Source organism: Podarcis melisellensis (assembly GCF_964234715.1).
Source record: "Podarcis melisellensis genome assembly, chromosome: 3".
Taxonomy (NCBI): Eukaryota; Metazoa; Chordata; class Lepidosauria; order Squamata; family Lacertidae; genus Podarcis; species Podarcis melisellensis.
The window spans coordinates 12402846-12417788 of NC_138530.1; the positions used below are offsets into that span (position 1 = coordinate 12402846).

At 45.9% G+C, this 14943-nt stretch overlaps 1 protein-coding gene across 2 annotated transcripts in view; it reads right to left on the reverse strand.

The window, feature by feature from the left end:
* SPTBN1 (spectrin beta, non-erythrocytic 1) overlaps positions 1-14943 on the reverse strand; it is a 218559-nt gene that overhangs the window by 145016 nt on the left and 58600 nt on the right. For both annotated transcript variants that reach the window (XM_081903579.1, XM_081903577.1), the window contains exon 2: positions 13860-14059. In XM_081903579.1, the coding sequence (XP_081759705.1) occupies positions 13860-14007 (148 nt within the window). In that variant the 5' untranslated portion in view covers positions 14008-14059. The remainder of the gene's footprint in view (positions 1-13859; positions 14060-14943) is intronic.

Here is a 14943-nt window from a genome sequence, read left to right on the forward strand (position 1 = left end):
TTCACCCAGTGCTTTTCCAGCTGCACTGGCTCCCGGTGGAGTACAGGGTCAGATTTAAGGTGCTGGTTTTGACCTTTAAAGCCCTTCAGGGCCTAGGACCCTCGTACCTATGGGACCGCCTCTCCCAGTATGCCCCACGGAGAGCCTCAAGGTCCATAAATAGCAACACCCTAGTGGTCCCGGGCCCTAAGGAAGTTAGATTGGCTTCAACCAGAGTCAGGGCCTTTTCAACACTGGCTCCAGCCTGGTGGAACGCTCTGCCTCATGAGACCAGGGCCCTGCAGGATCTGATTTCTCCCCGCAGGACCTGTAAGGCAGAGTTGTTCTGCCTGGCCTTTGGCTTGGAGTCAATTTGATTCCCTCCCCCTCTTTCTTTTTTCTTTTTCCTCCTGTGATGAGGCTGCATTTTGATGTTTCAATATTTTAATGTTGTATTTTAATCTTGTTTTTAGTTGTATTCATTCAACTTGTTTTTATTATTGCTTGTTAGCCGCCCTGAGCCCGGCCTTGGCTGGGGAGGGTGGGGTATAAATAAAAATAATTATTATTATTATTATTATTATTATTATTATTATTATTACCTGAAGATGCTAGGGATTATACCTGGGACCAGATGCTCTACCACTGAGCCCTTCCCCAGAGGAGATTTGGGGCATGCTCGCGAAAGACTTGGGGGGTTGGGACCCCATGGCCATCCTGTAACAAGCCCCCTAGTCAAAATCCCTAGGCGCTTTTGGGACAAGGGTTCAAAGGGCCTTGTCTTCAAACCCTACGTTGTTGTTCGGGGCCCAGCACTCTGTTGGACTCCAAAAATCCAAGAGGCTGTTTAGGAGACATGATAGAGCAAGCAGTGAAACGCAGGCTGGAAGTTACATCATAGGTGTGCAACGACATGATACTTAATGCTGCTTGAAATATTGGAGGAAAGGGACCGATTAAACTAAATATTTTCAATCCCCAAATGTAAAGCCCTCCCTTCCAAACTTATTCTGAGTGCCAAAACGAATGAAATGTACATTTCCTAAAACACTCCAATCCTCCTACGTGGTATTTTTTTCTTTTTAATATATATTTGTGGTTTGGGAATTGCCTCTTAGTACAAGAGTGCTAGACGCCTGTTTAGATGCGGTCCACACGTTTTCTAGGCTGAAAGCCTGGATAAATCCCAGGCTCTTTGGCTGGCCAGGCACTGAAGTATTTCGATATTGTTCCGCACTTCTATATATCATTGGCACACGGGAGCAGAATTCTAAACTCTTAAAAGATACGATGTTAGTTAGGAATCTGAAACATTTTTCCAGCTCTGTTGTTATGAAGAGGTGAAGTTACCCACTGAACTTTGAGCAAAGGAGACAGGATAGTGGTGAACAATTAATATTGAGGCCTCGCCATGTGTTTTTTTCCGGCAAGCTGAGGCTTAACGAAGCCTGTGACCATATAATTAAAGTTGTTATTGTGGTAGGAAGCTGAGGGCCAAGGGGGGAAATAAAGCCCAATTCATTATTGAGGAACATATGTAGTCCAAAAAAGAGTGGGAACAAGCTCTATGAGCTTGAACATTTCTTCTTCCACCGTCTCAATTTCCCCCTTCCCATCTGTAGGCAGATTTCCTGTTTGTCAAGCAGTTCCCCGTGACATCCCAACTGCAAAACTGTGGTTTAATGGCTCCCTACAAACTGGCATGCAGGTGGCACTGTGGGTTAAACCACAGAGCCTAGGACTTGCTGATCAGAAGGTTGGCGGTTCAAATCCCCAAGACGGGGTGAGCTCCCGTTGCTCGGTCCCTGCTCCTGCCAACCTAGCAGTTCGTAATCATGTCAAAGTGCAAGTAGATAAATAGGTACCGCTCCAGCGGGAAAGTAAACGGCATTTCCGTGTGCTGCTCTGGTTCGCCAGAAGTGGCTTAGTCATGCTGGCCACATGATCCAGAAGCTGTACGCTGGCTCCCTCGGCCAGTAAAGCGAGATGAGCGCCGCAACCCCAGAGTCAGTCACGACTGGACCTAATGGTCAGGGGTCCCTTTACCTTTTACAAACTGGAATTGCAAACAAGGATTTAGGTTTCCTGATCACACTGCGATGGACACTGTGATTTAACAAAAAGATGATTCCCTTCAGGTGCCAGGTGGGCAAGGTGAGGATGGAGGAAAACAAAGGAGAACTCACAGAGGTATAATTTTCAGAGTGGCTTAGCAAATCTATCAATCTTCTCAGGGGAATCATAGCTCTGAGAAGGGAACGGCGGTCTCCTGACAAGTCTCAGCGCCCTTAACAAACTACAGTTCCCAGGATTATTTGGAGTGGAAAAGCCATGGCTGCTTAAAGTGCCATCATAGTATTTTAAATGCATGGCATGCAGCCTAGCTCTTTCATTGTCCTGCTGTTATAGACAAAGGGCTAAGAGAGAGAGAGAGAGATGGATTACTTAAGAGGCCTCCTAGTAGGTTCATCATGGCAATGGCAGGATTAAGCCCCTGATTCACAGCTCAGTTTCCTAGCCATTAATGCTGCATCAGTTAATCTTCTTGCTAAAGCGGGTTTGGAATTAACCAAAAGACACTCTCCTAATTTTATTTTGGAACAGGCTCAGCTAGCAATTACAATCCTTTGGTACAGTTTCTAAGCAACGCACAGGCTTCCGGCGGGGGCAATTCATAGAACAATATTTTCTCAATAAAAGCAGAAGCTTTGCAAGGCGAACACTCGCAAACAAAGATGGCAGAACATTCCCTTCTCGAAACGCACTCGGCACACGGGCACTTCAATTATGACTGACATCTGTCAGAAGCTCTTGTAAAATGTGATCGGCAACAGCAAAGTAACGGGAGGGGGAGGGGAATCCCTTTTTAAAATCAGAGCCGGAGAAGAACATTTCATCCCAAAGTATCTAATGTTTGCTGCTGTGGCTACTTTGCACAGCCTCTTTTTTGCAGTTTGGTTCCTCCAAAACGGCAAACTTTATATATTTTTTTTAATTTGTCTGTCCAGGTCAAACTACTTGGCTCGACCTGCTTTCCCAATTAAAAAAAACCAGTGTCAGTTGTGCTTTTCCAGACGGTCGCTATTTTTGCAGGAAGGATCCAAAGACACACATTGTGTGTGCCAATTCCATGCAGCAGTTGCCCCAACCATGAAGATACTTCACCTCCCAAATTTCCTGGTCAGCAAGGTTGAGTAACTGGAGGGACAGTGGCATAGCTGTCAACTTACAGATTTGAAAATAAGGGACCAGCAGCCTCGAAAATAAGGGATCAGCAGCCAAAATAAGGGATCAACAATTACTTTGATCAAATACATATTTTGTTGCGTGCAAATGGCTTTAGATACCTATTAGGTCCATAAATTACCATATAGCATATATTCAACACAAAAAAACAGCAATAGGTTGTTGTTGACAAAGGACAGCTGGACATAGAAAGGGCCCCATTACCTTCAGCAGCTTATTTAAGGGACATCATCAATAAGGGACAGCAGCAGGACATGGCGCTGGGATAAGGGACTGTCCCGCCAAATAAGGGACGCTTGACAGCTATGGACAGTGACTCAGCAGACTGCACTTCTCAAACCTTCCTGTGCAACACAAAATTGCCAGTCAACTTCTTCACAAAGCTAGGTTATGCCAGTGTGGGGTAAATCAGGTTGTGGCTAACCTGTTGTTTTCCTTTTGATGCTGAACTACAACTCCCATCATCCCTGACCACTGAGCCATGTTGGCAGTGAGTGTTCAGCCAAATCTGGACGGCCACAGGTTTCAACCAATGGGGGTGGCATTTAAATGCTTTCCAGTTTCTCAGCTGTTCTCTGCTTCTCCCATTGACCACATGACCGTGCCTGACAGCTCACTGGGTCCCCTGCTGAAATCACAGAGGCATGAAGTTCATTCCTTTGTTTGCTTGAAGGCCCCGGCCTACAGCAAGTTCTTGCCACAGCTCGGAAGGAGCAGAGCAATGTCTACTTCTCAGATCATAACAGAGGTTAACAAATACAATGGAAATATCCATCTTCGTATTTTATTTTATTTCATCGTTGGCAGCATCTCCCAGATCCTCCTGGATTCTTTTTTTTTCAAGTGCATTTTCTCAGTTCCCAATGGATTTCTGGAAGCTGAGGAATAAAACAGCCACACTCCTCAGAATTTCCAGAGTTGTCCGCCAGCTGCATGCTTGTGCTCTGTTCCACTCACAACATCCATTATTGAGCTCAAACGTCTACTCTCCTAGTGCCATTTATCAAAGCCCAAGCAGTTCCCCATGTCTGATTGTCTCTGTTCTCACCCAACGATCCATCGGTTTCCTTTTGTACACAAACTATAAAGCCATTTTATGCACATTCGCTGCATGCAAAATCAGGCTATGTAGCCTGAGTGAGCTGGAACGTGTGTACAAGGGAACAAATATAATGTCCCTTTCTGTGTTCCTTCTTACACACACCGGCCATTAAGGGTTAAAAAAAAAGTAGAGCCAGTCTGGTGCATAGCCAGAGCAGGGTGGGGAAACTGCACCTCCAAATTTTGTTTGGCTCCGGCTCCAGCCAGTGTGCCCAATGGTCAGAGCTGTAGTACAGCAACATATGGAGGGCTACAGGTTCCCCATTCCTAGATTAGAGCGTCAGACTCTGGAGCAGGAAAACCCAGCTTGCAATCTTCATTCAAGCATGAAGATCATTGGTTTACCTCTGCACAGCTAGTGTCTCTCTCTTAGCCTAACCTCCCTCCCAGGGGTATCATGAAGAGGACAGGAAAAATCATGAAGACCGCCATTTTGTTGGCGACCCCAATGCTTTTTTTTGTTTAAAAAATGTTGAGGGGTACTCTTGTTTTCCTGCACTATTGAAATACTGTCCCTCAATGAGGCCAAACCTAGATTTAAAAAAATGTTTAGGGGTATGTGCACCCCTGAGCATAGCTGTCAAGCATCCCTTATTTGGCGGCACAGTCCCTTATCCCAGCGCCATGTCCCGCTGCTGTCCCTTATTGATGATGTCCCTTAAATAAGCTGCTGAAGGTAATGGGGCCATTTCTATGTCCAGCTGTCCTTTGTCAACAACAACCTATTGCTTTTTTTGTGTTGAATATATGCTATATGGTAATTTATGGACCTAATAGGTATCTAAAGCCATTTGCACGCAACAAAATATGTATTTTATCAAAGTAATTGTTGATCTCTTATTTTGGCTGCTGATCCCGTATTTTCGAGGCTGCTGGTCCCTTATTTTCGAATCTGTAAGTTGACAGCTATGCCCCTGAGTCACCCCAGGAAAAAACCACTAGGCAATCGCACTTGTCCACTCCCAAACCTAGCTGGACGTAAGGTTGCTCACATCTTTTGTACCTCTGTTAACTCTGACCTACTTGCTCAGTTGAAACAGACAAAGCTCCATTTTGCTAGCCAAATGGAGAACACCCTTTCCCCTGCTTACTGCAAGCCCACTGCCAAATGAATAGGCTACTTGGCAGGGGACAGAATGATCCTATGCTTCAGTTCGGGCCGATTCCTCATCCAGTAAAATGTGCCTGTTCTCCTCTGTCAAATGTTGGAAGGTACGTATGATATGGGACAGCCAAGTGACAAGGGGAGTGTGGGCGTGGGGAAACAAGGGGGGGGGAGGATCTGGCCTGGCCAGTTTGTTCGAACTCCTGTGGGCCTACTGGTGGAAAGTTTCATGTAAAAGCCAGGAATTTGGAAGGCTTACCAGAGTTATGTGAGCTAATCTGGAATTTGTTGAGAAAGAAGTACAGTGGTACCTCAGGTTACATACGCTTCAGCTTACAGACTCCGCTCAACCAGAAATAGTGCTTCAGGTTAAGAACTTTGCTTCAGGTTGAGAACAGAAATCGTGCTCTGGCGGCGCAGCGGCAGCAGGAGGCCCCATTAGTTAAAGTGGTGCTTCAGGTTAAGAACAGTTTCAGGTTAAGTACGGACCTCCAGAACGAATTAAGTACTTAACCCGAGGTACCACTGTATGCAGAAACTTGCTGTGCATGCGTAACTCGATGCAGATGCACACTAAGGCGCCGTCAAGTTCAGACCCAAAGTGCTGTGTTTGGTGCAAGATGGCGGCACCTCGTTCTTTAATTGCCACATACACAAAGAGTGTGTGCTTAGCACAAGTCTCAAGAACAAACTCCTTCAACAGAAAGCAGAGGTGGCATAGGGCTCCCTCCTCGTCACTGAATACTCCTTCCATTTTTACCCCCAAACAGGATTGGCTAGAGTAAGAGATTTCCCCATTAAAGGTTCAAGATTCTTGACCTTCTCTGTATCTGATCCCCACGCAGCTGGCTGTGCATAGTATATTATCATCATCGCCTTCTCAACCTCTCTGTGGCTTCTGATATCACTGTCTATTATATCCTCCTGGACTGGCTCTGCGGGGTGGGGATTGGTGCCCTGTGCTACACCTGAAGATGTAAAGACAGCTCATTGGGTTTTTAATATTGGGGTTTTAATATTGTTTGTTAATAAGAACTTGCTATCATATTAATGGCATTTGCCATTAATAGGTGAACCACCTTGAGATCTACGGGTATAGGGCGGTATTCAAAATAATAATAATAATAATAATAATAATAATAATAATAATAATAATAATAATTAATAATAATAATACCGCCAGATTATGTCAAGAGCTAAAAGCAGCCTCAGACATCTCTTTTTTTTTATAATAAAATTTTTATTGGGTTTTTAACTTTTTTAACAGACAGACAAACATATAAAAACAAAACAAAACATGCATGATTTCATAGCCTTACTTTCATTACCTTCTTTCATTGACTTCCCCGCACCCTCCCTCCCACATTCCAATTTCATAAATTATCTCAGCAAGTTATTTCCTCTCATCCCTTAAATATTTCTTATCTTTTCTTAATATTTGTCTCCTTTACTTAACCCAGTTTAACCTATCCAATTTTGCACAATAAATCATTTCCCTAAGGGCGGCCTAGGTTTTCTCCCATGAATTCCTCCCTTCCCATATTACACCAAAAATCATATTATAACAATTCTAAAATCTCAGATATTAACTATTCTACTCTCCCCTCCCCCCCTGCCCCGGTTTCTGTCCCTTCCCAAACCGATGTCCCAATAGATTGGCTGCTTTAGCCCGGGTTTCTTACGTCAGAGGCTCTTAAGCCCCAGTTAGTCTTTCTCCACCAGTTTTGTTGATAGTCCATTTTGTTGGCCCTCTCTTCTTGGGGAGGTTTTGTCATCAGCCCCTCATGTTTTTCTCCTTCTGAGTCAATCAATATCAGTTTCTGTTCGGGACCACTCATTCTCCCATGCTCCAGCCAAATGAAGAAGTCCCTATCATATTTGTTTGCTCTTATATAGTCCCATATTCCAGTTATTCCAGGGACTTCTTCTTTTCTCTTTCCCTCCTTTTGCAGATTTGTGGTCCACTTGTCATTTTCTTTGTTTCCTTTGTTCCCAGAGGTTGTCGGCTTTTGATTGGTTTTTTCCATCAGAGATTCCTCTCCTTCTTCCTCTTCCTTTTCCCCCAATTTCAAAGTTATCTCATCCTCTGCAGCTGCAGAGTTTTTTTCCATCAACTTTGTATCATTAGCAGAGTTGCTCAGTTCCAAACCGAAAGTCTCCAATTGTTTACTCATTGTGGTACTTTGCTTTTGTAAAGTTCCCACGAGAAAAAACATCCTTTCAATCTCTGCCCATAGTTTCTCTTCTGCAGCCATTGCAATATCTTTAATTCCCTCCAGGGGGATTTCCATCATAGTCCTATTCCAACAATTCGTTACTGTTGTTTCCAGCCACTTTGTTATTCCCAATCACTTTGTTTCTAAAAGTTCAATTTTAATGTAGCTCTTTTAATCCAAAGAAATACTGGCAACACAGTTCCGCTTTACCGCTCGTTTGACAGCTCTTTTGACAGCTGTCAAACTCTTGATTCTTTTTCCTCGGGCTCATATACAGGGCACTCCCGGGTCCAGGGGGGGGGATTGCCAAGAAAAAGAAAATTTTCCGAGATTCTACTCTTTTCCACTCCAGCACGATAACTTTGTAATCCAATTCATGAGAGCTATTTATTTAAGCACCAAAGTCTTTTCCGCCTTAGTGATCCTCTCCTTACTTTGAGTCTTTCTGTGGGGGGGGGGAGTGCGGACTTCCTTTTAACACCCCCCCGATCGTACTCAATTTTAGGTATAAAGCTTTTAGTGCCGAAATTTCCTTCTACTCACGGGTTCTTTGTTTCAGTCCGAATTTCAGGAAAAAAGATAGCGCTCTCCGGTCATGGCTCGCGGCTCCGCTCCGCCAAGGCAGCGATCGACTCTCAGCACCACACCACTCTCCGGTCCACTCCGTAGCCTTTAAAAAGGCTCTTCGCGGGTCAGGGAGGGCGCTTAAGGTGCCCACCGAGTCACCATGTCCGCAGGCTTCCGCGCCTGCGGTTTCTAAGGGTCCCCGTGTCGCCGGCACGGCAAGACCCGTCCTTAGCGGAGCCGATTCCCTCCGGAGCTCGGAGGGAATCCGCCATTACCCGTTCGCGCTATCCCGGAAGTTCCGCAGCCTCAGACATCTCTAGGGTATTAGCTGTAGCCCTGATCAAAATATCTGTATGTGCAGCATCTTCTGGAAGAGGAAGAGGCCATAGATGTTTGAGCAACCCTGAGGCTTCCAGCTGACTAAATATAAAAAGGTAAAGGTAAAGGACCCCTGGACCTTTATGGCGGCTATGGGGTTGCGGCGCTCATCTCGCTTTCAGGCCGAGGGAGCCGGCATTTGTCCACAGACAGCTTTCCGGATCATGAGGCCAGCATGACTAAACCGCTACTGGTGCACGGAAACGCCATTTACCTGCCTGCTGCAGAGGTACCTATTTATCTACTTGCACTGGTGTGCTTTTGAAGCGCTAGGTTGGCAGGTGCTGGGACCGAGCAACGGGAGCTCACCCCATTCGAACCGCCGAACTTCCGATAAGCCCAAGAGGCTCAGCACCACCCACGTCCCTATTGACTAAATATACTGAGGAGTAACTTGCGAACCAGGTGCTTTGGGTTCTATGTTTCCTCCTACTAATTGACAGAACCTTCATGGACCTGCTCCTCGGTTGCCTCCACTGCCGCTAGCCCTTCTGAATCAAATCTTGCAGATGGTTTCACTGCACGTACAATGTTTGTGTGTGTGTTGTGTGGTGAGATAGGAGGGGGAAGCATAACCCAGAACATACCGCAAACAATATGGGAGGCATTATAGCTCAGCAGAAGACTTTTGTTTGTAGAAGATCGGAAATGCATGTTCAAGTAACCCAGATTGCTGGGCTAGCACAGACCTTTGCCTGAGACCTTCTGTAACACCACACCAGAAATATATTTGGTAAAACGAAGAGGTAACCTTTTTGTGCTAATTTTCCCCAAATTTTACAAATTGTAATGCAACTTTGCCTAATGCACACATTTTTCAAATTGCCCCCCCCCAATATAACATATTTTTTTGGTGTTACTTCCATTAATAAACACACTGATATGCACACCTTGCCCTAGCATATGCATTTTTGTACACATTACAGAGAAGTGTACAGAGAAGGATGGCTGTGCTTTAGTTCACATATTACTTTAGGAAAGTAAACTGAATCAAACTCACACTCTCTCTCTCTCTCTCTCTCTCTCTCTCTCTCTCTCTCTCTCTCTCTCCCCCCCCCCCCACAACCTCGCAAATCCCTAGCAGTTCATGCCCTCCCCATTCCCAAATAAATACATTCTGGGGAGAAAGCCGGATAGAGAAGACCTAAATTTAGCGCTGTATCAAATCTACAGCAGGCTTCTCAAAGCACTGAAACGAGTGCCTCTTTTAGACAAGCTAAATAATTGAGTTGCCCACATTGTATTAGATGTCCCTTAAGTGATTGTTTCGTGTGTATTATTCATCCCTCACCTGGGGTGTGAAGCAGCACCCAAATAAAGAGGAGCCTTCCTGATGGGATAACTGCTCACATCGTTGGAACAAAAATCACTACCATTCCCAGTTGGATTAAAACAAACAAAAAAAAAAAACCCCAGATCATAAGCTCCCATAAAAATTATCGAAATCTATCTAGGTCATCTGGGCAAGTTCGGTGCTGCGCCTAAGGAGCCTGGACAGAAATGCCCTTCTCAAATCCTTAGGAATCCAACTACAGTGGTTGTTGTTGTTTAGTCGTTTAGTCGTGTCCGACTCTTCGTGACCCCATGGACCAGAGAACGCCAGGCACCTCTGTCCTCCACTGCCTCCCGCAGTTTGGTCAAACTCATGCTGGTAACCTCGAAAACACTATCCAGCCATCTCGTCCTCTGCCGTCCCCTTCTCCTTGTGCCCTCCATCTTTCCCAACATCAGGGTCTTCTCCAGGGAGTCTTCTCTTCTCATGAGGTGGCCAAAGTACTGGAGCCTCAGCTTCACAATCTGTCCTTCCAGTGAGCACTCAGGGTTGATTTCCTTCAGTATGGAGAGGTTTGATCTTCTTGCAGTCCATGGGACTCTCAAGAGTCTCCTCCAGCACCATAATTCAAAAGCATCAATTCTTCGGCGATCAGCCTTCTTTATGGTCCAGCTCTCACTTCCATACATCACTACTGGGAAAACCATAGCTTTAACTATACGAACCTTTGTTGGCAAGGTGATGTCTCTACTTCTCGAGTTTAGGGATGCCGGCTGAAGAGGAAGGAGGTGAGTTGCGATGCTCCGAGTGTATATATGTAAATAAACATAGTTTAGCCAAAAAGCTGCGCTACTGAGTCAGAACGCTGACTGCCTATACTCTGCTGATCCTGAAGTGTCCTGATGCCTCATGCTATCAGTCGCTGTGATGTTCAGGCTGGAGAAAGCTTTTGTATCTCCCGAACGAACGGCCAGGAGGGAGAGAACATGGCAGTAAGGCATGTGTCTCTGCCGGATTCCTACTCGTGTGTAGAACCTCCTGACACACCTCCTCCCCCCAAAGGAAAAACCAGAGATATGTTTTTGTGTTCACATACACACACAGGAGGGACGTGGGTGGCGCCGTGGGTTAAACCACAGAGCCTAGGGCTTGCCGATCAGAAGGTCAGCAGTTCGAATCCCTGCGACGGGGTGAGCTCCCGTTGCTCGGTCCCTGCTCCTGCCAACCCAGCAGTTCAAAAGTGCAAGTAGATAAATAGGTACCGCTCCGGCGGGAAGGTAAACAGCATTTCCGTGCGCTGCTCTGGTTCGCCAGAAGCGGCTTAGTCATGCTGGCCACATGACCCGGAAGCTGTATGCCAGCTCCCTCAGCCAATAAAGCGAGATGAGCACCACAACCCCACAGTCGGCCACGACTCGACGTTATGGTCAGGGGTCGCTTTACCTTTACACACACAGGACTGTGCCCCAGTGAGTTCTGCTCAGCAACTCCCCTGCCATTCCCCCCACATTAAGCTCCTAGCCCTTCTCCTTTGCACCCCATGAAACTACTAAGCTTGCTTGTCACCTTCCCAACCCCAATCTTTTCATGCACATGTGATGCTGTGCTGTGATACAGCACCACAGATCCTCCAAAGGAATGACAGCCTTATGTATAAAGGAAGATATGCACATGCGCATTCGTCTGCATGCACATGTATATGTGTTTTGTATATATGGATTTATGTGTGCCTCTGTGTACAAACATACTTGGGCCATATGTAGCATGTTCCAGGCAGGAACAGAATCTGCCCGGTGATGGTTTTGAGCACAGGTAGGCAAACTAAGGCCCGGGGGCTGAATCCGGCCCAATCGCCTTCTAAATCCGGCCCAAAGACGGTCCAGGAATCAGTGTGTTTTTACATGAGTAGAACGTGTCCTTTTATTTAAAATGCATCTCTGGGTTATTTGTGGGGCATAGGAATTCCTTCATATATTTTTTTCAAAATATAATCCGGCCCCCCACAAGGTCTGGGGGACAGTGGACCGGCCCCCTGCTGAAAAAGTTTGCTGGTTTTGAGGAACACAACCTGAGAACTACTTTTGACTGCCACAGAACAAGTGCAAGGCTCTGGGCTTTGGTTTTTTTCCATTCTGTCTGAGAACTGGGTAACCACCGCCAAGATAACAGATTATGACACCGCGAGGGTGGAAAATTATGTTGCCCTCTAGCTCCCGTAGGGACACTGAAATGAATGTTGTTGGCACCGTAACTCTCGTGATACAAAGCGACTGGACTTTGCAGACAGGGGTTTATAAACTCTGACAACGTGCAGCTGATTTATGCGTCTTAAGTAGTTTTCTAGACATACATCTGCAAAAGAACTAGACAAAACATTGCTTCGACCCAGGGTGGGAAGTTGAGAAGGGCGCTTGCACCGAAACACAGGGGCTGCTGACACTGTGATAAATGTTGACTTCAAAAGATACAAGTGCCCAGGGGTCTGTGGGCTACACAGAGATTTTCATCAAGTTTGGCAGTTGGCACGGAATGCCAGTACAAGTGTCGTCATCGTCCCCCAACACACTTACGTGTGGTCAACTCTCCTGCAACTGCATATAAGTGTGGTGTCAGTAAAAAATTCAATTTGAACCCGGAAATGGTGGAAGAGAGCTGGAGAGTCCTCGTAGCTCAGGATGAGACCCTCCCTGAAGCCCGAAGGGGATGTCAGTGAGGGCAGAGGAAGCTCCAAAGAGACCTGAGGTGTAGTGGGGCTTTGTTTAGGCTGCTCGGCCTACCTGCCTAATGGCTGATGCAGCTGCTTTCTTGCGTATCCTCCAGAGAAGCCCCAGATATTTTGGTTTGGATTGGGAAGAGAGCTTGATTTCGACAACTGCTGCCCCTGTGGATCCTGCTGTCTGAGATGGTTGCCTCATCTTTCCTCATGGGTGGGCCGGCCCTGATGAAAACACCTGTGTGGATCGGGGCCTAACTGACAGCTGGGAAAAGGTGAAGACCAGCTTATATGCAGAGCTCAGTGAATTTGGGGAGGGGGTGCAGGGTCACAGCAGAAGGTGTAAAAGGGATTCTGTGCACTTACAGCTGATCTCTCTCTCTCTCTCTCTCTCTCTCTCTCTCTCTCTCTCTCTCTCTCTCTCTCTCTCTTACACACACACACACACACACACACAAGCTCTTCCACACTATCAGGAACCCAAGGAAATAGCCCGCTTTTGTTTTTCTGTCGAAAACCTGGGAGGTAGGGAGAAGATAGGACCCACTGGGCATGATCCTGATTCCCCTCCTACACAGTTAGACAAAGCAATATGGAAATTGAGAAGAGATGATGGCAGTCAATCAACCACTATAGAGCTTCCTAAATAGTTCTCCATAGGGAAGCTAAATTCAAAGCACCACAGCCATTGATCCATTTTCTGGAGAGATTAGCCCCTCATTAAAACTTCTGGAATTGAACTTTCAGAGTACCTGTCCCCATCCTTTATGAACAATTACAAACACTGCATAACCTGTGCAGTACCGTGTCATTCTTGAAATAGGAGAGTTCACCGTTATTATTACTTTATCATTTCTAAAGTAGCTGTCAAATCCATGAAACTTGCTTTAAAGGTGTAGGTTTGTTTTTGTTTTTGTTTTTAAAAAAAGGATGGCTGAAAGATATTAACATGTAGTTTGGTCATTTGGATGTTAACACCCAACCATAAGGTGCTCAAACTATGGCTTGCAAACCACCTTCGCCACAGTCTCCAGTCCTGATTTGGTCGCCAATCATAAATCATGGTTTAAAGCAACCCGTTGTGTGTTTGCTTCACTAAGAGGCAATAGGTGTGGTTATGCTGAACACTCCTGTTAAATGGAGATCAGCTCTGTTTCCTGAAAGTTGTAGCTGGATTCAGAGGGTAGACCACAAGCTATTATTTGGGCCACCTTTGTGCTAGGAACACAAACAGCACAAAATGAATAATTGCACCAATGGTAGAAAAGGTGAAAGTCCTACCTGCTAAGGCTTTGATGCGAGACCTCTCAAACAGCCGTGCGGAACTATTCTCGTTGTCCCACTCTTCAACATCCCAGCGGTTGTTGACATCGCTGTATTGCTGTTGGATTTCAATGTTGTCGTAGTCTGTCGCTACTGTCGTCGTCATCTTGGATCTTCTTAAGCCAGCCTCTGCATCAGCTACCCCTTAAAAAACTCTCCTGTGAAGGAAGAACGAAAGAAAGAAAAGAGAGAGAGGGAGGGAGATGTGTTTAGTTGTTGCTTTTCAAAGATTTCTTCCTAGTTAAGTATGCAAAGGATCACAGCTGAAGTTGTAGACGTCGTTGATCAGGCTTCCTCAACCTCGGCCCTCCAGATGTTTTGAGACTACAATTCCCATCATCCCTGACCACTGGTCCTGCTAGCTAGGGATCATGGGAGTTGTAGGCCAAAAACATCTGGAGGGCCGATGTTGAGGAAGCCTGTCGTTGATGGTTGTATACCTATAACATCTGGAGGGGCATGTCCTATGGCTTGGGGCCACAGCAGTTGAAGGACTGCCTATTCTGACACAAATCTGCCTGGATGCTGAGATTCATGTGTCAGCCTTCTGAAGCAAAGGGCTTGGTCATTTGAAGACAGGGCCTTTTCTGCTGTGGCACCACATCTCTCAAATCACCACACCAGTGAGGTTCACCTGGCACCATCTTTGTTCTCTTCCCAGCAACAGAAAGACATCCATTTGATTTTCTAGGCCATTTGAGGCTGCAATCCGGGGATAGCTCTACAGCATGAGACCCTTAATCTCAGGGTTGTGGGTTCGAGTCCCATGTTGGGTGAAAGATTCCTGCATTGCAGGGGGTTGAACTAGATGACCCTCGTGGTCCCTTCCAACTCTACAGTTCTATGATTCACTGACCTGGGAGTAAGGCCTATTCAACTCATGAATGTGCATAAAATTCTTAGCCTACAGATATAGCTTTATGTTGCTGTTTCATTTTATGCTGCTCTGCTGTGATTCAACTCGTTGTGATTTTATTATTTTACTGTACTGTAAGACCCTCTGAGCACTTTGGCTGAAAAACAGCTAACGGTCGTTTTAAAT